Here is a 24121-nt window from a genome sequence, read left to right on the forward strand (position 1 = left end):
GTAGAGTTGGGGTTTTACCATGTTGCCCAGGCTGGTTTCAAACCCCTGAGCTCAAGCAATCCAACCACCTTGGCCTCCCAAACCAAAGTGCTGAGATTATAGGCATGAGCCAAGGACCCTGTCTCTCTCTTTTTTTTTTTTTAAATTGAGGCAGAGTCTCACTTCGTCACCCAGGCTGGTGTGATCTCGGCTCACTGCAACCTCTGCCTCCCCTGTTCAAGTGATTCTCGTGCCTCAGACTCCCAAGTAGCTGGGATTACAGGCACATGCCACCACACCCCACTAATTTTTGTATTTTCAGTCGAGACAGGGTTTCATCATGTTGGCCAGGCTGCTGTCAAACTCCTGACCTCAAGTGATCCATCCGCCTCGGCCTCCCAAAGTACTGGGATTACAGGCGTGAGCCACCACGCCCATCTTGTCTCTTAAAGAAAAGAAAAATTAATTTCACCAGTTTATTTTTACTGTTTAAAATGTGACTATTAGAAAATTATATGTGTATAATTGAAGTTTAATTTGATTTAATTGTAATTTAATTCTATTGGATAGCGCTGGGAAGACTACTGATTTTGCTAGATTAAAAAACTAGTATAAAAAACTTTATGCGCACAAGTAATAAAAATAAAAGACTTACATAAAACTGTTTGTCAGATTCAGTGATTATCTAGATTTTATTAAATTTTCTTTCTTTTTTTTTTTTTTTTTTTTCGAGACGGAGTCTTGCTCTGTCGCCCAGGTGACAGAGATCACAGTGGCGCGACCTCGGCTCACCGCAAGCTCCACCTCCCGGGTTCACGCCATCCTCCTGCCTCAGCCTCCGGAGTAGCTGGGACTGCAGGTGCCCACCACCATGCCCAGCTAATTTTTTTTGTATTTTTTTTTTAGTAGAGATGGGGTTTCACCGTGTTAGCCAGGATGGTCTCCATCTCCGGACCTTGTGATCTGCCCACCTTGGCCTCCCAAAGTACTGGGATAATAGGTGTGAGCCACCGTGCCCAGCCTACATTTTCTTTACTGATCTTTTTTCCTTTTTCTTTTCTTTTGAAGATATTTTTAAAACAAATGTCAAATAATAAGACACATTTTATTTCACCTTTCCTTATTTCGTGTGTGTTTCTTTAAAAAGGGACATTTTTAATACAATAAGAATGTCGTTAATATACCTGACAAAATAAAAGTAATTCCTTGGTAAAATCATCTGTTATTTAGTCCATATTCAAATTTTCCAATTGTTTAAAAATATCATTTCACAGTTTTATTCAAATCAAGATTAAACATAATAGGTGTGAGCCACCGTGCCCAGCCTACATTTTCTTTACTGATCTTTTTTCCTTTTTCTTTTCTTTTGAAGATATTTTTAAAACAAATGTCAAATAATAAGACACATTTTATTTCACCTTTCCTTATTTCGTGTGTGTTTCTTTAAAAAGGGACATTTTTAATACAATAAGAATGTCGTTAATATACCTGACAAAATTAAAAGTAATTCCTTGGTAAAATCATCTGTTATTTAGTCCATATTCAAATTTTCAATTGTTTAAAAATATCATTTCACAGTTTTATTCAAATCAAGATCTAAACAAGGTATACACATTACATTTGGTTGTTAAGTCTCTTACGTCACTTTTAATCTTTTAATCGTTCTTATGCCATTGAGCTACTATGAAAACCAGGTTCAGGGACCCCACAGAATATCCCATATTCTGGATTTCCCTCCTTCTTCATGATGTCATCTAACTTGTTTTTCTATTTCATGTTCACTGGGCATTAGCTCTAAAGGCTTGAACAGATTTAGATTTTTTTTTTTTTTCAAGTAGCTCATAGGTGATCCTATATATGTACTATTTAAGTGGGACTACTACTCAGTAATGCTGATATTGATCAGCGCTTTTAGGTAGTAATAGCCTCATCTCTCAACAGTAGTTAATGGCTCATCTTTTGGTGATCTTTGCGTGAACCAGTTGTTTCATTGGTGGTTGCAGAATGAGGGTTTTATCATTCCTCAATATTTTTTAACTGGAATTTAAAAAAACAGCCTCCCAGGGTAACTAAACAACTATATTTATTTAGTTACCCTGAAATAGATTGTATGGGAAAGGTGGGATGAATATTCAATTTATTCTCCTTTAATTGTCAGTTTTCAGAGTAAGGAGTTAGCATTTGTTTTTTAAAATACTATTTACAACTATGTAGCCGTTAAATCTTGCTTCATGAAGTAAGAATGGATTCATGTGGTAAGTGTAGCTAGTGGATCCACAGATGACTTCCCCTCTCCTACCATGAGTGTGGATTAGAAGAATCCCATAGAATGGGGGCTTAGGGAAGCTCTGTCTCAGTCCTCTACACCAGAAATGGAGTGGGCTGTGGAAGGGGGTGTGGTGCTTGAGGGAGGGAGAAGACTCAATACTTAGTGGCAAGTTCTCATCTCCCCGTCTGCCTCTAAGGGGCAGATAAGTCCCTGAGCCCCTGTGTCTGTGTCTTTCTTGCCTGTAGACAGTGGAAATATGATGGTGAGATGCTGAACAGGTACCGACAGGCCCTGGAGACGGCTGTGAACCTCTCTGTGAAGCACAGCCTGCCCCTGCTGCCAGGCCGCACCATCTTGGTCTATCTGACAGACGCTAATGCGGACAGGCTCTGTCCAAAGAGCAACCCACAAGGGGTAAGAAAGTAAAAAGCATCCTCCAAGGGGTTGGGTTGGCAGGATGCTGGGGATCCTGAGTGGTATCCTGTTTCCAGAGCTGGTTTTCCCAGGCAAGCACTCCGACTGAAATAAATGATACGAATTTGCTTCCAAGTATCAGTCCTCAGTTCCTAGGGACAATTCCTAGGATGTTGTTTCAACCAGGTTTATGGATTATAATACTAACATTTCCCCTTTGGCTGGTACTTGGTACTCTCTAAATTTCCATCCACCAAAATATGTCTCACTTTCATCTCACTACATCCCAGGGTTGAACTTGGGCAGGGATCCTGGCTCCTCTCTTCCTCCCTCCACAGTCAGCTCTTCCTGAGGGCTGCTGAAGCTGCCGCCTCCTAACTTGGGATTTTACGCCTTTTCTTATTCCCTCAAACTGGTGGAAGGGTTCGGCCTCCAGGGCTGGCTGGGCAAGGGTGAATTCCAAAGCAGAGGAGCTTTATTTCCCCTGACACTTGTCCAATCAGCCTCCACTGAACTATGCGCTGCTGTTGATTGGGATGATGATCACGAGGGCCGAGCAGGTGGATGTCATGCTGTGTGGAGGTGACACTCTGAAGACTGCAGTGCTTAAGGCAGAAGAAGGCATCCTGAAGACTGCCATCAGGCTCCAGGCTCAAGTCCAGGTCAGATACTCAACACCCACCATCCAAAAATACATGAAGAACACAGGCCTGGGAATAGCCCAGATATTTGGTAAAGGCACAGATATACACAGTTCTGAAGATTTCCCAAGCAGACTGCAAGACTGCAGTGTTTGTTGCTTACTGTGCAACCACATAACATGAAGTCTCTTTCCTTCAGGAGTTTGATGAAAATGGTGAATGGTCCCTGAATACTTTTGGGAAATACCTGCTGTCTCTGGCTGGCCAAAGGGTTCCTGTGAGTATTAATCCCTGAGAAACCCTCTCCCTCCCCCACATTTTCCTCTACAACTGATATATTTCATTTCTTGACCTTTAAAGCTGACTTCTCCAACCACATAAAATAGTCAGATCAGCTCTCTACTGGCTATAACCCCCTACTCAGTGGTGTGCTGGTAAATATTCAACAACCAGCTGCCTAGAAAAATAAGCCTCGGTTAATAGCATCTGCTAAATTTCCATGGTGTAAACAGTCCTACCGTGGCTGATTTCAAGCTACCAACATGATTGAAAACAGAGTTGGGAAAAGATGCTCAGGAGCACACTGCTGTGTGGTATTCTCACAATCCTGATACAGTAGATGTAAATAAGCACGAGTGGATAGTAGTAAAATGTAGTAAAATTATTAGGAAGTTATGCGTTTTGAGTATTTATTACATTTGTTTTATTTTCTGATTTTTATTTTTTGAGACAGGATCTCACTCCGTTGCCCAGGCTGGAGTGAAGTGGCTCGATTATAGCTCACTGCAACTAAAACTTCTGGGCTCAAGTGATTCTCCTGCCTCAGCCGCCCAAGTAGCTGGGACTACTGGTGTGTGTCAACATGCCCAGCCACATTTGTTTTAAATATAACTTATTTGATTTTTTAAATGTATACCATTTGATGTTTAATAATGTCCATCTTTAACAACTGCCCACAAAATTCCTGAAAACTTAACAATCAGCTCTCATGAGCCTGAATGAGCCATCTACAGTATACCAGTGCCCCACTCCAACCTCCACTTTGATGTCCCCGATGTCCCCTGTAAGTTAAAATGTAGTGGCTTCCCTCATTCTATGTGCTCTCAGGAGAGGTACTCCTCTCAGAGTTCTCCTAATCCTCCTGTCCTCAGAGAGCTCATATCTTAATGTCCTAGGTTCTCTAGCATCCCTTCTCTAGCATCTTCTTCCCTTTCATCTTACAGGCGGACAGGGTCATCCTCTTTGGCCAAAGCATGGATGAAGGAATGATAAATGTGGCCAAACAGCTTTACTGGCAGCATGTGAATTCCAAGTGCCTCTTTGTTGGTGTCCTCCTGAGAAGGGTACAATACCTGTAAGGGTGCTTATACTTCCTGCCCAGTGTCAGAAATTAGTGGTCTACATTTCCTCTCTACGCCTGCCAAAGCATAGGACACTCCCACTTGACATGGATCTCCCCAACTCTGCCTTCTTACCTCTGTTGCACTTCGGGTGGACATTTTAGCCTAACTCTGTACCCCTCCGTGAGAGTCTACCCTAGCCCTAGCCTACCACATAACCCTATTAAAGGTGTAGAAGTGGGGTTTTCATCTTGGGATGTTAGGGGGCAGCGACTGTGTTCCAGGTATTGTTTGTGATGGTTAGTGACTGCTTCTTCCTTTGCCAGGTCACCAGATTTGAATCCCAATGATGTGACACTCTCAGGCTGCACTGATGGGATACTGAAGTGAGTATAGAATGGATACTGAAGGGTTGGAGACTTTGGTAGGAAGTTTTTAGGAGATTATCTCTACTCCAGTCACTTTTTTTTTTTTTGAGAGTTTCACTCTGTCGCTCAGGCTGGAGTACAGTGGTACAATCTCGGCTCACTGCAACCTCCATCTCCCGGGTTCAAGCGATCCTCCTGCCTCAGCCTCCCAAGTAACTGGAACTACAGGCATGTGCCACCATGCCCGGCTAATTTTTGTATTTTTAGTAGAGACGGGGTTTCACCGTGTTGGCCAGGCTTGTCCTAAATTCCTGACCTCGTGATCCACCCACCTCCACCTCCCAAAGTGCTGGGATTACAGGTGTGAGCCACCGTGCCCGGCTCCAGTCACTTCTTTTTTAAAGTAAGATAGTTCACTCCTCTTTTACAGCCATCCAGGCATAGCAGCAACACAGCGTCAAAGGGACCTGGGCACTTTCTCTCTTATTGCTGCATGATCCTCAAATACTCAGCTTCTACCGCATGATTCAATATGTCAGCTTCAGCTCCAGCCATCTTGGTATTCAGCCAAATTTGTATTATATCATATCCAGTAGGAAAGAAAAAAATGGACATAGGAGATTTCACTATCAAGAGATGGCCATGTCATTGTGGCTTCTGTTCAATTCTTGATCCACAGAAAATTACATTTATTTAAGCTAAATTATAGAAATCTTTTCACATTTTTTTCTCTCTCTCCATCCTTGCCTTCTTATGTACTTGTTTTCTCCCCTGCCTTTTCCTTTGGATACCATCCATTTCCCTCAACTCCTATTAGGAAGCCTCAGACACATTCCTCCTTCTCCAGGGAGCCTTGATGACTGGCGCAGAGCTGCTCAAGCCCAGACTGGGATGGCTTTAAGTTTTACACCTTACCCTAGCCCATTGCCCCTGGCCCAACAGCAAGTTTATGATTACCATGCACAGCAGGAGGGGCTAGAGTTGGGCTTCTTTTTTCCTTCATTCCTATGGTTCTGCATCCTCATTTATTTTAAGTCTGCGTAAACTGCTTATGGTTATCTTCTTAAGGAGCTTCACTTAACTGGTGACCAAACCTAGACGTATCTTTTTCCCCCTGCCCTTTTTGGGAGACCTCACTGATTTTGACTCTTGTTATTTATGTCAGGTTCATCGCAGAGCATGGGGCCTCCCATCTTTTGGAACATGTGGGCCAAATGGACAAAATATTCAAGATTCCACCACCCCCAGGAAAGACAGGGGTCCAGTCTCTCCGGCCACTGGAAGAGGACACTCCAAGCCCCTTGGCTCCTATTTCCCAGCAAGGGTCAGTCTGTGTTTCTATGCCTTTGTGAATTGGGAGAGGCTGCAGTCAAACCCGGAGAAACTCTGGGGCTGAAATTCTAGCTGGTGAGGCGCCGCTTGTTCTCTTCATGAAGGTACGCTTCCTCTTTCTCAGGCAGGGGTTTCTCTACCACAGGGAGTTGTCAGGTTGTGAGCAAGCCCTTCCTTTCCCTACTGAGGAAAGGAAATCAGAATACAAAGCTGATGGCAGACATCATGGCCGTATGGTCAGGGTGTAGGCAGAGGGCTTAGGAGCACAGGTTCTGGCTTTTTCATTGTGGCTTTGCCAAATAGTAGTTTGAATCTGGCCTAGTTGCTTAATTTCTTAAAGCTATAGTTTCTTGCCGGGCGCGGTGGCTTATGCCTGTAATCCCAGCACTTTGGGAGGTCGAGGTGGGCGGATCACCTGAGGTGGGGAGTTCAAGACCAGTCTGACCAACATGGAGAAACCCCGTCTCTACTAAAAGTACAAAATTAGCTGGTGTGGTGGCATATGCCTGTAATGCCAGCTACTGGGGAGGCTGAGGCAGGAGAATCCCTTGAACCCTGGAGGCAGAGGTTGCGGTGAGCCGAGATTGCGCCAGAGTACTCCAACCTGGGCAACAAGAGCAAAACTCTTAAACAAACAAACAAAAAAACCAAAACCTAGTTTCTTGATTGCTAAAATGGAGATAATGATAGTGCTTACCTCACAGTGTTGTCATGAACAAACAGTAAATACATAATAATGATTACAAGAAAAAGGAGAGGTGTACAAGAAATAGCAAGTGGGCTTTAAATTCCAGGGCCCTGCAGTTGAGACCACTAGCACGTGCTTCTCTGAAGGTCTGCTGGGCACCTGTCTGCTGTCTGTCGTACCTGGCTCATGCTCAGTGCTAAAGGGTGATCACAGCAGTGTCTGTGGATTAGGTGATGGGGCTCATCCCTAGACTGAGCCCAACCCTCTGCTTATCCCCAGATGGCGCAGCATCCGGCTTTTTATTTCATCCACTTTCCGAGACATGCATGGGGAGCGGGACCTGCTGCTGAGGTCTGTGCTGCCAGCACTGCAGGCCCGAGCGGCCCCTCACCGTATCAGCCTTCACGGAATCGACCTCCGCTGGGGCATCACTGAGGAGGAGACCCGTAGGAACAGGTGTGGGGGCTGCAGAGAAGAGGGGCTGGGTTGGGGATGAGGGGCTTGAGTGGTGGACCTGAGGTGGGCAGGGTTGGGGCTGCAAGAATGGATGAGGGTGAAGGCGGGAGTCGCTCCTTGGATACTAACAAGAGCAGCCTACCTTCTCTTTTCTCAGTTGTGAGCCAGGGCCCTGTCTCCCTATTTGTGCCCATGTTCCCTGATACCATGCCCCCAGTGACTCCCACATGTCCCTATAACCATGCCTACAGACAATTGGAAGTGTGCCTTGGGGAGGTGGAGAACGCACAGCTGTTCGTGGGGATTCTGGGCTCCCGTTATGGATACATTCCCCCCAGCTACAACCTTCCTGACCATCCACACTTCCACTGGGTAAGGCAGACAGGTTTGGAGGAGGGCTGGGGAGGAAGCAAAGGTTGGGGCAGAGGCTGTGAGAAGCCACATTCTGTCAGAAACCCTGGGACTATGAACAGGCAGGTCCTTGAGACTTGAAGAGAAATATAGGCTGAAGATACTGCAAGTGACCATGCTCTAGATGAGAAAAGTCCTTTGAGAAGTGCCTCTGGGGTTGGCCAAGAGCAAAAGTAAGAGGGTAGGTCTGTTTAGGTGTTGCCATCAGATAGATCTGGGTACTGATCTCCCTTCTGTCATCTACAAGTTGTGTGGCTTTGTGGAATGCAGCTTACTCTCACCTAGCCTCAATTTCCCTATATTAAAGAGAAGCAATGACGTTTACATTGGAGGGTGACTATGAGAATTAAAAGTCTGTAACAGGGCCTGGTGCAGTGGCTCATGCCTGTAATCCCAGCACTTTGGGAGACCAAGGCAGGTGGATCACCTGAGGTCAGGAGTTCGAGACCAGCCTGGCCAACATGGCAAAACCCCGTCTCTACTAAAAATACAAAAATTAGCTGGGCTTGGTGGTGGGTGCCTGTAATCCCAGCTACTCGGGAGGCTGAGGCAGGAGAATTGCTTGAACCCAGGAGGCGGAGGTTGCAGTGAGCCGAGATTACGCCATTGCACTCCAACCTGGGCGACAAGAACAAAACTCAGTCTCAAAAAACCAAAAAAACAAAAACAAAAGTCTGTAACAGAATACTCAATACATGACAGGCATTCAATGAATGTTAGCTAATAGTGCCTTGTTCCAGAAAATAAAATTAAAATAAATAAAAAACATTAGCTATATTTTATTGCTTGCGCCTGGAGGGAGGGAGAGAGGAACATCACAGATACAGGAGGCCTGGGGCCTTGGCAGTTCTGGAGGGAGGGTCACTGTGGCCTAGGACTAAACCCATGGTCTCTGCCCTCCCCACAGGCCCAGCAGTACCCTTCAGGGCGCTCTGTGACAGAGATGGAGGTGATGCAGTTCCTGAACCGGAGCCAACGTCTGCAGCCCTCTGCCCAAGCTCTCATCTACTTCCGGGATTCCAGCTTCCTCAGGTACTCTCTGTTGCCTGCAGGTTGGGGCTCCTTCCCCAGAAGGTCAGACAGGCTAGTCTTCTCTCCTCAGTATTCAGAGTATAGAAGGGGAGTGCTATGAGGCAGAAACAGGACCCAGCATGCCTTTGCAGCCCCACGTCAGCCTTGGTGCTGGAGTCAGGAGATCTCTACTTGAGGAGCTTCAGGAAATTCCAGCTATGTCTGGTGGTTGGTGGAGGGAGGCTGGCTGGGGTCTGAGTCTGTTCCAACTTTTGGGGTCTTTGGTGGTCAGCTCTGTGCCAGATGCCTGGAAATCTGACTTTGTTTCTGAGTCTGAAGAGGCCGCATGTCGGATCTCAGAACTGAAGAGCTGCTTAAGCAGACAGAGAGGGATTACCTGCCGCAGGTGAGCTGAGGGAGGTAGGGCGCACCTGTACAGAGATGCGGTGAGAGGAGCCAGGCCTGCTCTGACCTGGTTGTGCTTGATTTGCCCACAGGTACCCCTGTGAGTGGGGGGGTGTGGCAGCTGGCAGGCCCTATGTTGGCGGGCTGGAGGAGTTCGGTCAGTTGGTTCTGCAGGATGTGTGGAATACGATCCAGAAGCTCTACCTGCAGGTCAGCAGAAGCACTGGTGACCCGAGGCGTGCAGAGGGACATGGGGTGGTCTGGGTCGTCCTGGGTAGGAAGTAACTTGGTGGGGCCTCTGTGAGTTTTAGCCTGGGGGTCCTGAGGAGCAAGGCACCATGGATAGTCACTGACCCATTTACCCTCAGCCTGGGGCCCTGCTGGAGCAGCCAGTGTCCATCCCAGACGATGACTTGGTCCAGGCCACCTTCCAGCAGCTGCAGAAGCCACCGAGTACTGCCCGGCCACGCCTTCTTCAGGACACAGTGCAGCAGCTGATGCTGCACCATGGGAGGCTGAGCCTGGTGACGGGGCAGTCAGGACAGGGCAAGACAGCCTTCCTGGTACAGAGTCTCAGGGGCCTGGGCAGGAGGGAGGGAAGGCTGTGTGGGCTAAGGAGGTAAGGCACAGGGAGCTCAAGCATGTAAAATGTGACCATGTTTTCTGTTCCTGTCACATGCAGGCATCTCTTGTGTCAGCCCTGCAGGCTCCTGATGGGGCCAAGGTGGCACCATTAGTCTTCTTCCACTTTTCCGGGGCTCGTCCTGACCAGGGTCTTGCCCTCACTCTGCTCAGACGCCTCTGTACCTATCTGCGTGGCCAACTAAAAGAGCCAGGTGCCCTCCCCAACACCTACCGGTGGGTATCCCCCAGTGAGCCCAGCCTTGTTGATGTCCACGGTGCCACCCCTGCTTTTCTCTCTCTCCCACTGACCCTGACTTCATCTCCATGTACAGAAGCCTGGTGTGGGAGCTGCAGCAGAGACTGCTGCCCAAGTCTGCTGAGTCCCTGCATCCTGGCCAGACGCTGGTCCTGATCATCGATGGGGCTGATAGGTTGGTGGACCAGAATGGGCAGCTGATTTCAGACTGGATCCCAAAGAAGCTTCCCCGGGTGAGTGTGAGAAGGAGGTGGGTGTAGGGAGGCAGGCTGGGGAGAAGGAGGGGTACAGCAGGGAGGAGAGGGGCCTCTCCAATGTGGTTCTCCTTTTCTTTCTACCTTCCTTTCCCTTTGCCCAAATATCACAGTGTGTACACCTGGTGCTGAGTGTGTCTAGGGATGCAGGCCTAGGGGAGACCCTTGAGCAGAGCCAGGGTGCCCACGTGGTGGCCTTGGGGCCTCTGGAGGCCTCTGCTCGGGCCCGGCTGGTGAGAGAGGAGCTGGCCCTGTATGGGAAGCGGCTGGAGGAGTCACCGTTTAACAACCAGGTTGGGTTCTAGGCCAGGGCTGGTGGGTGTGTGGGGTGAATCTGGGAACTATGAGGACCTGAGGTGCTGAGGCTGCTAGCTGCCTTGAACAGACCTGCTCCTTTGTTTTCTCAGAAATTCTGTCCATGGGAAGTTGTTAATAAGAAAATTGTGGTTCCTGATAATGTCCCCCAGCCCTCTTCCCCTGGTGAATGGCCTTCCCGGGGCCTCTTGGGGTGAGGGGATGAGTGAAGTGGTTTTTGGTGGGGTAGGCTGAACCACAGGGATTTTCTGGCAGGGCTGACTGGGCAGAGCAGTGTAGGAGGGGGATGGCTGGTGCTTGGGCAGAGGGCCGGCTGCGGGCAGCCCTCCTGGACCCCACCCTGAGTCCTGAGTCTTGTCAGATGCGACTGCTGCTGGTGAAGCGAGAATCAGGCCGGCCGCTCTACCTGCGCTTGGTCACCGATCATCTGAGGCTCTTCACGCTGTATGAGCAGGTCGGTTCTCCTCACCTTCCAAGTCCCAGTCACCACTGCCCATTCTCTCTTCAGCTGCTTTGTCTCATCCCTATCCCATGTCCTTTGCTGTCTTGTGATCACCTACTCCCCATCCTCACCTCACACCTCGCCTCACCTCTCTCCCACCGTTGTTCTTTACTTTTTCATTCCTCCCCGCTGTCCTCCTGCTGCCTCTTCCCTATCCCACAACCCAAGCTGCTTCTCCTCCCGCCACACTGAACGAGGCTGTCCTCCCGCCATCCTAGGTGTCTGAGAGACTCCGGACTCTGCCTGCCACTGTCCCCCTGCTGCTGCAGCACATCCTGAGCACACTGGAACAGGAACACGGGCCTGATGTCCTTCCCCAGGCGTTGACCGCCCTAGAGGTCACACGGAGTGGTCAGTGCTTGGGGTGGGTGGGTTGGGACGCTGAGGGCCAGGGTTCAGATTACATTGGTTCCACTGGGTTCTCAGCAGGCAGTGCAAGGAGAGACTGGGTGGGGTGGGGTGGGGGCGGGGACATTGTATGGTTAGGTGAGGGCCTCAGAGAGCTTGAGTTTTCAGGTTTGACTGTGGACCAGCTGCATGGAGTGCTGAGTGTGTGGCGGACACTACCCAAGGGGACTAAGAGCTGGGAAGAAGCAGTGGCTGCTGGTAACAGTGGAGACCCCTACCCCATGGGCCCGTTTGCCTACCTCGTCCAGAGTCTGCGCAGGTACAGGTGCCCCCGCTGAGCTCCTGCTGACCTCTCTATGCCTTCCCTTCTTTGAGCCAGGGCTCTGTGTATAGCTTCAACATCTGGCTCCCAGACCATGAATGGGCTACTGCTCCAGCTGCTCCAGTTTCCACTATTTGAGGGGGGCATAGGAGCCCACTGCTGTGCCAGGGTGCTCACTGACAGGCCTCTTCCTTCTCCTCTCTCTCTTCCTCACATGAGGACAGTTTGCTAGGGGAGGGCCCTCTGGAGCGCCCTGGTGCCCGGCTATGCCTCCCTGATGGGCCCCTGAGAACAGCAGCCAAACGTCGCTATGGGAAGAGGCCAGGGCAAGAGGACACGGCACACATCCTCATTGCAGGTGATTGCAGCCCAAGTCAGCCTGGGCACTGAGTGTGGAGCTTGGGCTTGGAGGCCAGGACCACCCACTGTGCTCCCATCTGCTGGCCAGCTCACCTACTGCCCTTGGGAATGATGCAAGGCTGAGCCTTTCTCAATATCTGTTCATGCAGCTCAGCTCTGGAAGACATGTGACGCTGATGCCTCAGGCACCTTCCGAAGTTGCCCTCCTGAGGCTCTGGTAGACCTGCCTTACCACCTGGTTAGTTCCTAGACCCCATAGACACCTTTCCCAAAGGGAGTGCTTTGGCTGTTCTGAGACCCCTCTCCCCCTTACCATCTCCACCATCACTGCTGCCATCACCCCTCCCAAACTCCCTTGACCTCTTTCCTTTCAGTTTTCCTGCCCTTCTTCTTCAAGTCCTTTGTCCCAGCTCAGATCCTATCTCTGTATTCAGGTTCTGAGACTAAACGCTCCCTTCTCACCAGCCCCTTCACATCCCTAATGAATCCAATCTGACCTTCTCAGCTCCAGAGCGGGAACCGTGGACTTCTTTCGAAGTTTCTTACCAACATCCATGTGGTGGCTGCACACTTGGAACTGGGTCTGGTCTCTCGGCTCTTGGAGACCCATGCCCTCTATGGTGAGATGATTCACTGGCTGGATTCTTTTCTGAGATATGGGACTCCTGGGTGTGCTTATGGGGGCCCTGCTCAGGGTTGGGGCGGGGGTGTGGGTGTCAGGGAAAAAAGATTCAAATTTCCATTTCAAGTTGAAAATGCCAAGAGGGTGAGCATGTGACTCTCAGGAGACCTTTCACCTCGGTCTCTTGGACCAGAGATTCTTCAACTTTATTTAGTTAGCATCAAACTATCTAGGAAACTTGTTCAAATTGCAGATCCTTGGGTCTCCATATTCTGGTTACCTAGGTTTGGAGTGGGGCCCGAAGCTTTGTACTTTTAACAGATATTCCTGATACAGGGCCAGAAGGCTACACTTTGAGACTCAGTATTGTAGACACACCATATGATTTTATTTGGTGCTGGGGTTAATGGGGTCTAGCTGGCTCCCCGGTGACATTCTGCCACTCTTTTATAGCTTCTTCAGTCCCCAAAGAGGAACAAAAGCTCCCCGAAGCTGATGTTACGGTGTTTCGCACCTTCCTGAGGCAGCAGGCTTCAATCCTCAGCCAGTACCCCCAGCTCCTGCCCCAGCAAGCAGCCAACCAGCCCCTGGACTCACCTCTTTGCCAGCAAGCCCCGCTGCTCTCCCAGAGATGGCACCTCCAACACACACTACGATGGCTTAATAAACCCCAGACCATGAAAAATCAGCAAAGGTAAGACCTTGACCCCAGACCCTAGTAAGCCCACCAGAGATCTAGCTGCAGCTCTTTCTGAAACTGAAGAATAAGGATGACCAGAAACACTGGGAGAGGGGGATCCAGGCACAGAAGCACAGAAATCAACTCCTGTTTGCATTCCCTCTTTTATTTCCTCCGTTTCTTCCTACTCTTTCTCTAGCTCCAGCCTGTCTCTGGCAGTTTCCTCATCCCCTACTGCCGTGGCTTTCTCCACCAATGGGCAAAGAGCAGCTTTTGGCACTGCCAATGGGACAGTTTACCTGTTGGACCTGAGAACTTGGCAGGTATGACAATCAAGGACGGGCAGAATTTACCCTCTGAAAATCTGTGCAGACTGCCCTGAAGCCCTAGATGAGCCACACACCTGTTATCACTCTGATTGATTCAGCAACTTTACTGCCTGCACATCAGCTCAAAGGGCTTCATCAAGAAATCAATCACACAGCAAATATTTGCTGCACACCTTCCATTTAAGGCACTGTACAAAGCGTGGCAAGAAACACAGGACTTGGGACATTGTCATTGCCCACCAAGTGGTCAGTTTTGTTGGGAGATAAGACATACAAGGTGAAAAAAGGAACCAAAACATAGCCATGTAATATAATTAAGACCTGTGTGACCTGTGCAGTTATGGGGGGACATAGGGTAGAGAAGGGCAAGCATTCTTGTTTGAACAAGGAACCTGAGCAAAGACGCAGGGGAGAATGTTCCCTGTAAATTGCTGGGAATTATGGCAGCACAAAGTGCTTATGGGAGGCTAATAGTACATTGGGCTGGAGAGGTGAGTCCTAGAACCATGGCCTCTTTCTATCCTCTTTCCAACCATATCATCCCCTACCCCATGTAATCCCATTTTCTCAAGTCCATCAAAATCTTCTGTAACTTGGGGAATAGGTATGGGGTTTGGAGTGGGGGAGAAAATGTGGCCCTACTTGGATCATGAGGCCCCCACTTGAACGTGTGCTTGACTTGCAACATAGAGAGCCAAGGACTCATGGCCTTTGTGCCTTGGCCTTCTTTTTGGGTGGGGCCTGGAGTGGTGGGACTTGAAGAGTCAAGGGGATGGCCGGAGCCAACTTTCTCACCCACTGTCGCAGGAGGAGAAGTCTCTGGTGAGTGGCTGTGATGGAATCTCTGCTTGTTTGTTCCTCTCTGATGATACACTCTTTCTTACTGCCTTCGACGGACTCCTGGAGCTCTGGGACCTGCAGCATGGTTGTCGGTAGGGGGTCTTCCCCATTTGTCTTGGAGTGAGGGCCTTCTCCATTTGTTGGAAGCCCCAGGAGAAGGAAATGAGGAGGGAGCTGATGGCCAGGGGGCCCAGAGGACTGACTTCATCTTCCTGGGATAGGGTGCTGCAGACCAAGGCCCACCAGTACCAAATCACTGGCTGCTGCCTGAGCCCAGACCGCCGGCTGCTAGCCACCGTGTGCTTGGGAGGATGCCTAAAGGTAAGACTTGGGGACTGCAGTGGTCAGAGTGGCCCTGAGCCATGACTCACCCTCGTGAGGTTGTTCTCTCAGTGTGGCAGAGGCTGCTGACTGCTTGGCCAGAGAAGGCCTTCCCTGCTGAAGGCAGGGGAACTGGACAAGGTTGCTCCTGGAGGTCTGGGACTGAAAAGTTCAGGCATCTCTGTTCAGCATCCTGATTCCTCCTCTCTCTCCCTCAGCTGTGGGACACAGTCCGTGGGCAGCTGGCCTTCCAGCACACCTACCCCAAGCCCCTGAACTGTGTTGCCTTTCACCCAGAGGGGCAGGTAATAGCCACAGGCAGCTGGGCTGGCAGCATCAGCTTCTTCCAGGTGGATGGGCTCAAAGTCACCAAGGTAAGAAGGTCCAGTGTGGCTCTGGGGCGAAGCACAGGAGGACAGGAGTGGAGGGTGGCAGATGACAGACAGCAGCATACTGGGTGACTTTAGGATTGTGCTGAGAGCAGGTCTTCAAGTTTCCATTTCTACCTCCCTGTGTAGGACCTGGGGGCACCTGGAGCCTCTGTCCGTACCTTGGCCTTCAATGTGCCTGGTGGGGTTGTGGCTGTGGGCCGGCTGGACAGTATGGTGGAGCTGTGGGCCTGGAGAGAAGGGGCACGGCTGGCTGCCTTCCCTGCCCACCACGGCTTTGTTGCTGCTGCACTTTTCCTGCATGCGGGTTGCCAGTTACTGACGGCTGGAGAGGATGGCAAGGTCAGCTTGCAGAGGGCTGGTGGTGGGTTGTGAGGAGGAGTAGCAAAGGCAAAGAATATCTGGGTGGGGGTGGGGCTCCTTTGTTGAGGAGGCTGTGGAGGAGCCTGGATGGCAGGAGCCACAGGGAGAGGGGTGCCACTGTGTGCAGGGGCAGCTCTCATGAGAGGAGTCTCTGGAAGGAGTACTTTAATGGGGGTGGCTGTAACTCAAAGCAGGGAGGAGGACCGGGTGGTGGAGGTGGTATCCTTAAGCCCTTTTCTTGGTTCCCAGGTTCAGGTATGGTCAGGGTCTCTGGGTCGGCCCCGTGGGGACCTGGGTTCCCTTCCTCTCTCTCCTGCCCTCTCCGTGGCACTCAGCCCAGATGGTGATCGGGTGGCTGTTGGGTATCGAGCAGATGGCATTAGGATCTACAAAATCTCTTCAGGTACTGACGGGGGAATGGGTGGGTTTTTGAGCCTTTAGAAAGAGCACAGCCCCTGCCCCCCCAACCCTTCCCAAGTATCTTACTCCCTTGTTCTCTCTCATTCTCTAGGTTCCCAGGGGGCTCAGGGTCAGGCACTGGATGTGGCAGTATCCGCCCTGGCCTGGCTAAGCCCCAAGGTGTTGGTGAGTGGAGCAGAAGACGGGTCCTTGCAGGGCTGGGCACTCAAGGAATGCTCCCTTCAGTCCCTCTGGCTCCTGTCCAGATTCCAGAAGCCTGTGCTAGGACTGGCCACTTCCCAGGAGCTCTTGGCTTCTGCCTCAGGTACTACTGGACAGTGGGCAGGGTTAACAAATCACTGTTCTTTTTATTTTTATTTATTTTTATTTTTTTTAAGATAGAGCTTCACTCTTGTTGCCCAGGCTAGAGTGCAGTGGTGCTATCTCGGCTCACTGCAACTTCTGCCTCCTGGGTTCAAGCAATTCTCCCATCTCAGCCTCCCGAGTAGCTGGGTTTATAGCCATGCACCACCATGCCCAGCTAATTTTGTATTTTTAGTAAAGACGGAGTTTCACCTTGTTGGTCATGCTGGTCTTGAACTGCTGACCTTAGGTGATCCACCCACCTCGGCCTCCCAAAGTGCTGGGATTACAGGCATGAGCCGTCACGCCTGGCCCACAAATCACTGTTCCTTTTAAAGACACTAATACCTTTCTCCAAGTTGTATGTATATGTGTATGAAAATACGCATGTGCGATTTTGTTTTACAACTTTTAAAGTGCTTTTGAATGCACTTATCTTGCATAATCTGTTTAGACTGTTTGTACTCGTTCCTTCACCCTCATTCTGGGACCTCTAAACTCCCAGTAATCCTTTGAGTTTCTGCCCCTTGGGAGAGTGTGCTGTGTAAAGGGATAGGTTTCCCTTAGAAGGAGAGAGAGAGAGATGTTGAGGTGAAAATGTAGAATGGCCTAGGCCCTCTCTACGTGGGAGAACTGGGCCTCACAGGTCGTGAGGTGGAAGTGACACTGGACGCTTGAGAAGAGGAGGGGTCTGGAGCGGCTGCTGTGGGAGTACAGTTAGAGAAGCAGAGACAAGGAACCATGTTCCTGGCCTGAGCTGTGGAGCTGGAGCTGGGAGTGCCGGGCATTCCTGTCCTATATACACACTTGCTGATGACGCTTGTCCAGGGCCTCTCCGCAGCCTTGGGACTCCCTGCATCTCTCCCATGGAGCTGTGCCTTGGGCGTCACCCTTAGCCCCCATGGCTGCTCCTGTCTTTGGCCTCCCGGGGCCTGTCTGGCTTCCTCTTTCAGGAAGCTGTTCCCTCTCTCTTTTTCCAATGCAGAGGATTTCACAGTGCGGCTGTGGCCAAGGCAGCTGCTGACGCTGCCGCACAAGGCAGAAGACTTTCCCGGTGGCACTGAGCTGCGGGGACATGAGGGCCCTGTGAGCTGCTGTAGTTTCAGCACTGACGGAGGCAGCCTGGCCACCGGGGGCCGGGATCGGGTGAGCTGCAGAAGGATGCAACCCTGGGGTCCCATAGCCCCTCTAGTTCCTAGATTTCTTAACAAGCCATTTCCCGTTGCTTCCTCCTGCTTTTTGTTTTGCCAAATCTAGTATAGATCTGTCTACCTGTGCTTCCTTGCGCCCCCTCTTTCCTTGAAATTTCTTGCCTGAAATGGCCCCAGAGTTCCCATCCCTCCTTTGGTCCTGATTGCTCCCTCTCCTTGGGGCCTATCCAGAGTCTCCTCTGCTGGGATGTGCGGACACCCAAAGCCCCTATTTTGATCCACTCCTTCCCCGCCTGTCACCGTGACTGGGTCACTGGCTGTGCCTGGACCAAAGATAACCTACTGGTGAGTAAAGGGCCAAGGGTGGCACAGAGCCCAGCTGGGTTCCTGGGGCAAGACAACACTCCCCACCTCATCCTTCTTCTGGCACCCATTAAGAATAGTAATAGCTAATATTTGTCAAACTTGATATGTGCCAACCATTGAACTAAGCTCTTTTCATATATTGCTTCACTTAATCTTTACAACACCCTGTAAACTAGATACTCCTTTTATCTCCATTTTACAGACAAGGAAATTGAACTCAGAACATTTCCAAGGTCAGTGATGAAGCTGAGCCAGCGAACTCTCTAATAAGAAAGCCCAGGGCCGGGCGCGGTGGCTCACACCTGTAATCCCAGCACTTTGGGAGGCTGAGGCGAGTGGATCACAGGGTCAGGAGTTCAAGACCAGCCGACCAACATGGAGAAACCCCGTCCCTACTAAAAATACAAAATTAGCCGGGCGTGGTGGTGCATGCCTGTAATCCCAGCTACTCAGGAGGCTGAGGCAGGAGAATCATTTGAACCCAGAAGGCACTCCAGCCTGGGCAACAAGAACGAAACTTCATCTCAAAATAATAATAATAATATGGACAATAGCTAATATTTGTTATATGTTCACTGTGTGCCAGGCAGCATGCTAAGTCCTTTTTTTTTTTTTTTTGAGGTAGAGTTTTGCTCTTGTCGCCCAGGCTGGAGTGCAGTGGCGCGATCTCTGATCACTGTAATCTCCACCTCCCAGGTTCGAATGATTCTCCTGCCTCAGCCTCCTGAGTAGCTGAGATTATAGGCGCCCACCACCACACCCAGCTAATTTTTTGTATTTTTAGTAGAGACGGGGTTTCCCCATGTTGGCCAGGCTGGTCTCGAACTCCTGACCTCAGGTGATCCATCTGCCTCGGCCTCCCAGAGTGCTGGGATTATAGGCGTGAGTCGTTTATGTAGATGCGCTCAGCCCCAAACCATGATATCAGATAGGTACATTATCATTATACTCATCAAATAGTTGAGAAACCCAAGGCTCAGAAAGAGAAACAGACCACAAAGCAGAAAGTAATGAGTGGCAGAGCTAGGATTTGAACCCAGGAGAACCCAGGCCCTTCATTACATGGCTTACTGCCTTCCACCCTACATTATAGACATACAAAAATGCTGGAGGGATGCTAATAATCCCACTCCTCTGACTTCTGACTCTGCAGATATCCTGCTCCAGTGATGGCTCTGTGGGGCTCTGGGACCCAGAGTCGGGACAGCGGCTTGGTCAGTTCCTGGGTCATCAGAGTGCTGTGAGCGCTGTGGCAGCTGTGGTGAGAAGGCAATGGAGATCCCACTGTGGAGGGTCTCTGGAAGGGCTAAGGGGGCTTTGAGAGACTGGGTGCATTGAGTATCTAATCCCAGAGGCAAAATGAGCATAAAGAATGAGATACTTGGAGATTAGGCAACACAGTGAGACCCCCCATCTCTATAAAAAATAAAAATAAAAATTAGCTGGGTACCATGGTGCATGCCTGTAGTTCTAGCTACTCAGGAGGCTGAGGAGAGAGATCACTTGAGCCCAGGAGTTCAAGGCTATAGTAAGCTGTGATCACCATTGCGCTCCAGACTCTAGTGTGACAGAGTGGGACCCTATCTTTAAAAAAAAAAAAAAAAAAAAAGGAGAAAAAGAAAATGAGATACTTGGGAGTGGATTAGGGTATTGAGGCTAAGGGTTGGTGTAAAGGGAGATAGGAGAGCATGAAAACACAGCCTCTTGGTATCGTGAACTTGAGCCACCCAACCCCACTGTCCTGAGCCACCCAACCCCGCTGTTCCTGAGTTCTCCTCCCTCGTTGACATCTTCCATGCTCCTAATGCTCAACCCACACCTCTGTGGAGGGAGTTCTGTTTCCCATGTCCTGCTCAATATGACTCTGCTCTGATCTCGTGCTCTGGGGGCAGGAGGAGCACGTGGTGTCTGTGGGCCGGGATGGGACCTTGAAAGTGTGGGACCATCAAGGCGTGGAGCTGACCAGCATCCCTGCTCACTCAGGACCCATTAGCCACTGTGCAGCTGCCATGGAGCCCCGTGCAGGTAACAAAACGTCAGCCACCTCCCCTTCCCTGCTGCTGCTGCTTTTCTGCCCTGCTCTGTCCCTTCTTCTGACTCAGTCTCTGTGTCTTATCAGCTGGACAGCCTGGGTCAGAGCTTCTGGTGGTGACCATCGGGCTAGATGGGGCCACACGGTTATGGCATCCACTCTTGGTGAGTTCCTGAAAGGACCAGGATCAAGGGAGGTGTGGAAAGTATGTGGAATAACCTTCTATTGTGCCCACTCCCATGAGCCCATCTCTATCTCTTGCTCCTAGGTGTCCCAAACCCACACCTTCCTGGGACACAGTGGCCCAGTCCGTGCTGCTGCTGTTTCAGAAACCTCAGGCCTCCTGCTGACTGCCTCTGAGGATGGTTCTGTACGGCTCTGGCAGGTTCCTAAGGAAGCAGGTGAGTGAGGTTTGGAGAGAGGGTGTGTTACTGGTACAAAAAAAGGTCGAGGGTGACCTGGTATCTCTTATCCCAGCAGTATCCCAGCTCCTAATGAAACACTTCCTTTCTTCTCCAGATGACACATGTATACCAAGGAGTTCTGCAACCATCACTGCTATGGCTTGGGCACCAGATGGTTCCATGGCAGTATCTGGAAATCAAGCTGGGGAACTAATCTTGTGGCAGGAAGCCAAGGCTGTGGCCACAGCACAGGTGAGTCGATGTACCCTTGGTTCTTTGTGTGAATTCTACCCTGGCTGTATATTACTGGGCATTAGAGGTTGCATATCTGCCTGGGAGGGAAACGATGGTGCAACCTGGCTCATCAGAAGCACTGAATTGAACTTGTGTGTACACCAGGCTCCAGGCCACATTGGTGCTCTGATCTGGTCCTCGGCACGCACCTTTTTTGTCCTCAGTGCTGATGAGAAAATCAGCGAGTGGCAAGTGAAACTGCGGAAGGGTTCAGCACCCGGAAATTTCAGGTGAAACAGGCTGATGGGTTAATGGGATAGAAACAGCAGTCTCCTCACTCCTGGCATTTTACTCAAATTACTGCACTTTTGCTTCGGAACTAGGCCAACTGGATGTTAGTTACTGAGTGGGACATTATTTTCTGCTTCTGTCCATGGCAATGTAAATGAGTAATTCTCAGGTGCCTACTTGATGCCAAGCTCTGGGCCAGACAGTATGAACCAGTTACAGATGAAATTCATTCTTTAATTAAGGAAGCTTGACTGACTAGTGCTATAATGAAGATACATGTGCACACACACACACACACATGCGCACACACATATTCCTGGGGCTTCAAAATTTGAGAAATTGTGGGAAGGAGTTGTTGGTATTTAAGGTTGGACACTTACAGAATGAGTAGGAGTTTTCTGGACCAGTAAGAGAAGGGAACAGTGCCAGTGTTTCAGGAAGAAGGAACATGTACAGAAGATACGGAGATATTAGAGTGTATGTTCTCGGTATAGCCAGCTCCTCGGATTCCTGGTGGCAGTAAGGGAAATGAAATTGAAAAGATAAACTGGGGTCAGGCTATACAGGGCACAGTGCTAAGAATTTGAGTGGAATAATGATCTGGATTTTATTAAGAACTCTGGTGGCAGTATGGAAGATGGATGGTAGTAGAGAGATACCAAAAGTAAGAAGATCACTTTACACCTGTAGCTATAGCCTAGGAAAGACATAATGTGGGCCTGATCTGGGCCATGGAGACAAGAAGGGAGATACAGATTTAGGCATGTGTTGCATCTACAGGCCTTATTGATGAGTTGGAAGTAGAGAGGGAAGGAAAAGTCAAGAATGTTAGAGATTCCTAGTTTGAGCAAGTAATGGGATGGCACTGATGAATACTAATGTTAAAAAAAAAAACAGAAAGTGGAACAGGATTTTCAGGCAAGGTGATACATTTTGCTTTATACTTAATTCCTGAGGAATTCATGTGGGATTGAGGAGGCCAAGAGATGTTAACTAAAATAGGATCTTTCTCTGTCCATGTACTTTTTTGAGCTAGTCTTCACCTGAACCGAATTCTACAGGAGGACTTAGGGGTGCTGACAAGTCTGGGTTGGGCTCCTGATGGTCACTTTCTCATCTTGGCCAAAGCGGATTTGAAGTTACTTTGCATGAAGCCAGGGGACGCTCCTTCTGAAATCTGGTAAGATCAAAAATGCCATTTCCTCCCGAGCTGGGGAGAAAGGAAATGTGAGTTAGTGGTTATCCTGAGGTTGAGTCTAACTTAGAAGAAAACACTAGAGTCTTAAAGAGGGGTGTTCTTCTCTTTACCTCCCTGAAAATCCTGGGCTCAACCTATTCCCTTCTTACAAACCAGGAGCAGCTATACAGAAAATCCTATGATATTGTCCACCCACAAGGAGTATGGCGTATTTGTCCTGCAGCCCAAGGATCCTGGAGTTCTTTCTTTCTTGGTAAGTCCTATTTGAGTGTGTGTTAAAGCAAACATTCATCTAGGACCAGTGTTTTTACACCTTAGGGCCCATCATGGAGGATAGGGGAAGGGAAAGGCAGTTGGCTGCAAATCCTCCTATCCTCCTTCCACTGGAGTAGTTCTAATTTAGGACATTGTATATTGGGTTCCCATGTAAGATTTCATTGGTACAAGAAAGGACTCTACCATTTTAAAAAGCCGTGGGAAACCATAAACCTAGAAGTTTTCTCAATTGTATTTTTTCCCATGTCTCTCTTGTCTTGCCCCCACGAATATTAGCATCTCGAGGGCAAGGACTACGTCTTGTTTTTGTCATCATACTTATCAGTTACTTAATAGATGTTCAACACTTTTTGGATTGAGTGTGCCAAAGCTAGCAGTTCACTTCACATTGCAGATTCCTGGGAGCCCCTTGTTACTGGGAAGGTTATTAAATCCTGATCTGCTACCTACTAAAGTTATCTACTAAAGCCTATTCATGACCCAGTGATTCCACTCCTAAATATATACCCAAGAGAAAGGAGTACATACGTTCCGCAAAGCCTGGTACAAGAATCTTCATGGTAGCTTTATTCATCATAACTAAATATTAATAAATAGAAAGGGGATAAATAATTTGTGGTATATTTGTACAATGGACTGCTATATGACAAAACAATTAATGTGATACTGCATGCTGATGAATGGAATAATACAGACATATCTCATAGACATTATTCTGGGCAAAGGAAACCAGTTACAAAGGAGTACATGCTATATGATGTCACCTAAATGAAGTTCAAGAACAAGCAAGACTAATTTCAGTTGACAGACATTAGAATATTGTTAGCTTTTGTGGTGATGGTCTGGTATTGATGGGGAAGGGACATAAGAGCAATTTTCTGGGGTGATGGAAATGCTCTACATCTTGATCTATGGGGTAACTGCATGGATGGATGCACGTGTAAAAATACATCGTGATGTACATTTAAGATTTGTGCACTTAGCCAGGTGCAGTGACTCACAACTATAATCCCAGCACTTTGGGAGGCCAAGGCTGGTGGATAACCTGAGGCCAGGAGTTCGAGACCAGCCTGGCCCACATGGTGAAACCCCGTCTCTACTAAAAATACAAAAATCAGCTGGATGTGGTGGCACGAGCCTATAATCCCAGCTACTTGGGATGCTGAGGCAGGAGAATGGCTTGAACCCGGGAGGCGGAGATTGCAGTGAACCAAGATTATGCCACTGCACTCCAGCCTAGGCAACAGAGCGACACTCCATCTCAAAAAAAAAAAAAAAAAAAAAAAAAAAAAAAAAAAAAAAAAAAGATTTGTGCACTTGATTGTATCTAAGTTATAGTTAAAAAAAAAAAAATCCTGACCAGCCCAGAGCAGAAAACTGTTGCTTTGTCTGGTACAAGTTGACTCGTGTGGGTAGGCTAAACAAAATTACCTATCCTTTCACAGAGGCAAAAGGAATCAGGAGAGTTTGAAGAGAGGCTGAACTTCGATATAAACTTAGAGAATCCTAGTAGGACCCTAATATCGATAACTCAAGCCAAACCTGAATCTGGTGAGTGGTAACAGGAGG

General features: G+C 49.1%; 1 protein-coding gene across 5 annotated transcripts in view; it reads left to right on the forward strand.

Annotated features, from left to right (window-relative positions):
- Positions 1 to 24121, forward strand: part of TEP1 (telomerase associated protein 1) — a 47506-nt gene that overhangs the window by 19385 nt on the left and 4000 nt on the right. For 2 of the 5 annotated variants that reach the window (XM_050796475.1, XM_050796474.1), the window contains exons 13-52: positions 2494 to 2662; positions 3166 to 3324; positions 3503 to 3580; positions 4527 to 4657; positions 4970 to 5029; positions 6177 to 6335; positions 7311 to 7487; positions 7739 to 7859; positions 8806 to 8930; positions 9202 to 9315; positions 9407 to 9524; positions 9683 to 9877; positions 9997 to 10172; positions 10271 to 10427; positions 10562 to 10741; positions 11125 to 11217; positions 11484 to 11616; positions 11782 to 11932; positions 12160 to 12293; positions 12445 to 12533; positions 12801 to 12915; positions 13371 to 13611; positions 13796 to 13919; positions 14733 to 14857; positions 14987 to 15086; positions 15305 to 15460; positions 15605 to 15817; positions 16088 to 16241; positions 16350 to 16562; positions 17586 to 17746; positions 17983 to 18096; positions 19271 to 19378; positions 20010 to 20142; positions 20237 to 20313; positions 20418 to 20550; positions 20669 to 20805; positions 20953 to 21077; positions 22115 to 22258; positions 22433 to 22529; positions 23998 to 24103. In XM_050796475.1, the coding sequence (XP_050652432.1) occupies positions 2494 to 2662; positions 3166 to 3324; positions 3503 to 3580; positions 4527 to 4657; positions 4970 to 5029; positions 6177 to 6335; positions 7311 to 7487; positions 7739 to 7859; positions 8806 to 8930; positions 9202 to 9315; positions 9407 to 9524; positions 9683 to 9877; positions 9997 to 10172; positions 10271 to 10427; positions 10562 to 10741; positions 11125 to 11217; positions 11484 to 11616; positions 11782 to 11932; positions 12160 to 12293; positions 12445 to 12533; positions 12801 to 12915; positions 13371 to 13611; positions 13796 to 13919; positions 14733 to 14857; positions 14987 to 15086; positions 15305 to 15460; positions 15605 to 15817; positions 16088 to 16241; positions 16350 to 16562; positions 17586 to 17746; positions 17983 to 18096; positions 19271 to 19378; positions 20010 to 20142; positions 20237 to 20313; positions 20418 to 20550; positions 20669 to 20805; positions 20953 to 21077; positions 22115 to 22258; positions 22433 to 22529; positions 23998 to 24103 (5495 nt within the window). Of the gene's footprint in view, positions 1 to 2493; positions 2663 to 3165; positions 3325 to 3502; positions 3581 to 4526; positions 4658 to 4969; positions 5030 to 6176; positions 6336 to 7310; positions 7488 to 7738; positions 7860 to 8805; positions 8931 to 9201; positions 9316 to 9406; positions 9525 to 9682; positions 9878 to 9996; positions 10173 to 10270; positions 10428 to 10561; positions 10742 to 11124; positions 11218 to 11483; positions 11617 to 11781; positions 11933 to 12159; positions 12294 to 12444; positions 12534 to 12800; positions 12916 to 13370; positions 13612 to 13795; positions 13920 to 14732; positions 14858 to 14986; positions 15087 to 15304; positions 15461 to 15604; positions 15818 to 16087; positions 16242 to 16349; positions 16563 to 17585; positions 17747 to 17982; positions 18097 to 19270; positions 19379 to 20009; positions 20143 to 20236; positions 20314 to 20417; positions 20551 to 20668; positions 20806 to 20952; positions 21078 to 22114; positions 22259 to 22432; positions 22530 to 22946; positions 23810 to 23997; positions 24104 to 24121 lie in introns of those variants that run through there. The other 3 variants (XM_050796476.1, XR_007727159.1, XM_050796478.1) reach the window with 3 other exon arrangements.

The sequence above is a fragment of the Macaca thibetana genome, chromosome 7, assembly GCF_024542745.1.
Source record: "Macaca thibetana thibetana isolate TM-01 chromosome 7, ASM2454274v1, whole genome shotgun sequence".
In the NCBI taxonomy this organism is placed as follows: domain Eukaryota; kingdom Metazoa; phylum Chordata; class Mammalia; order Primates; family Cercopithecidae; genus Macaca; species Macaca thibetana.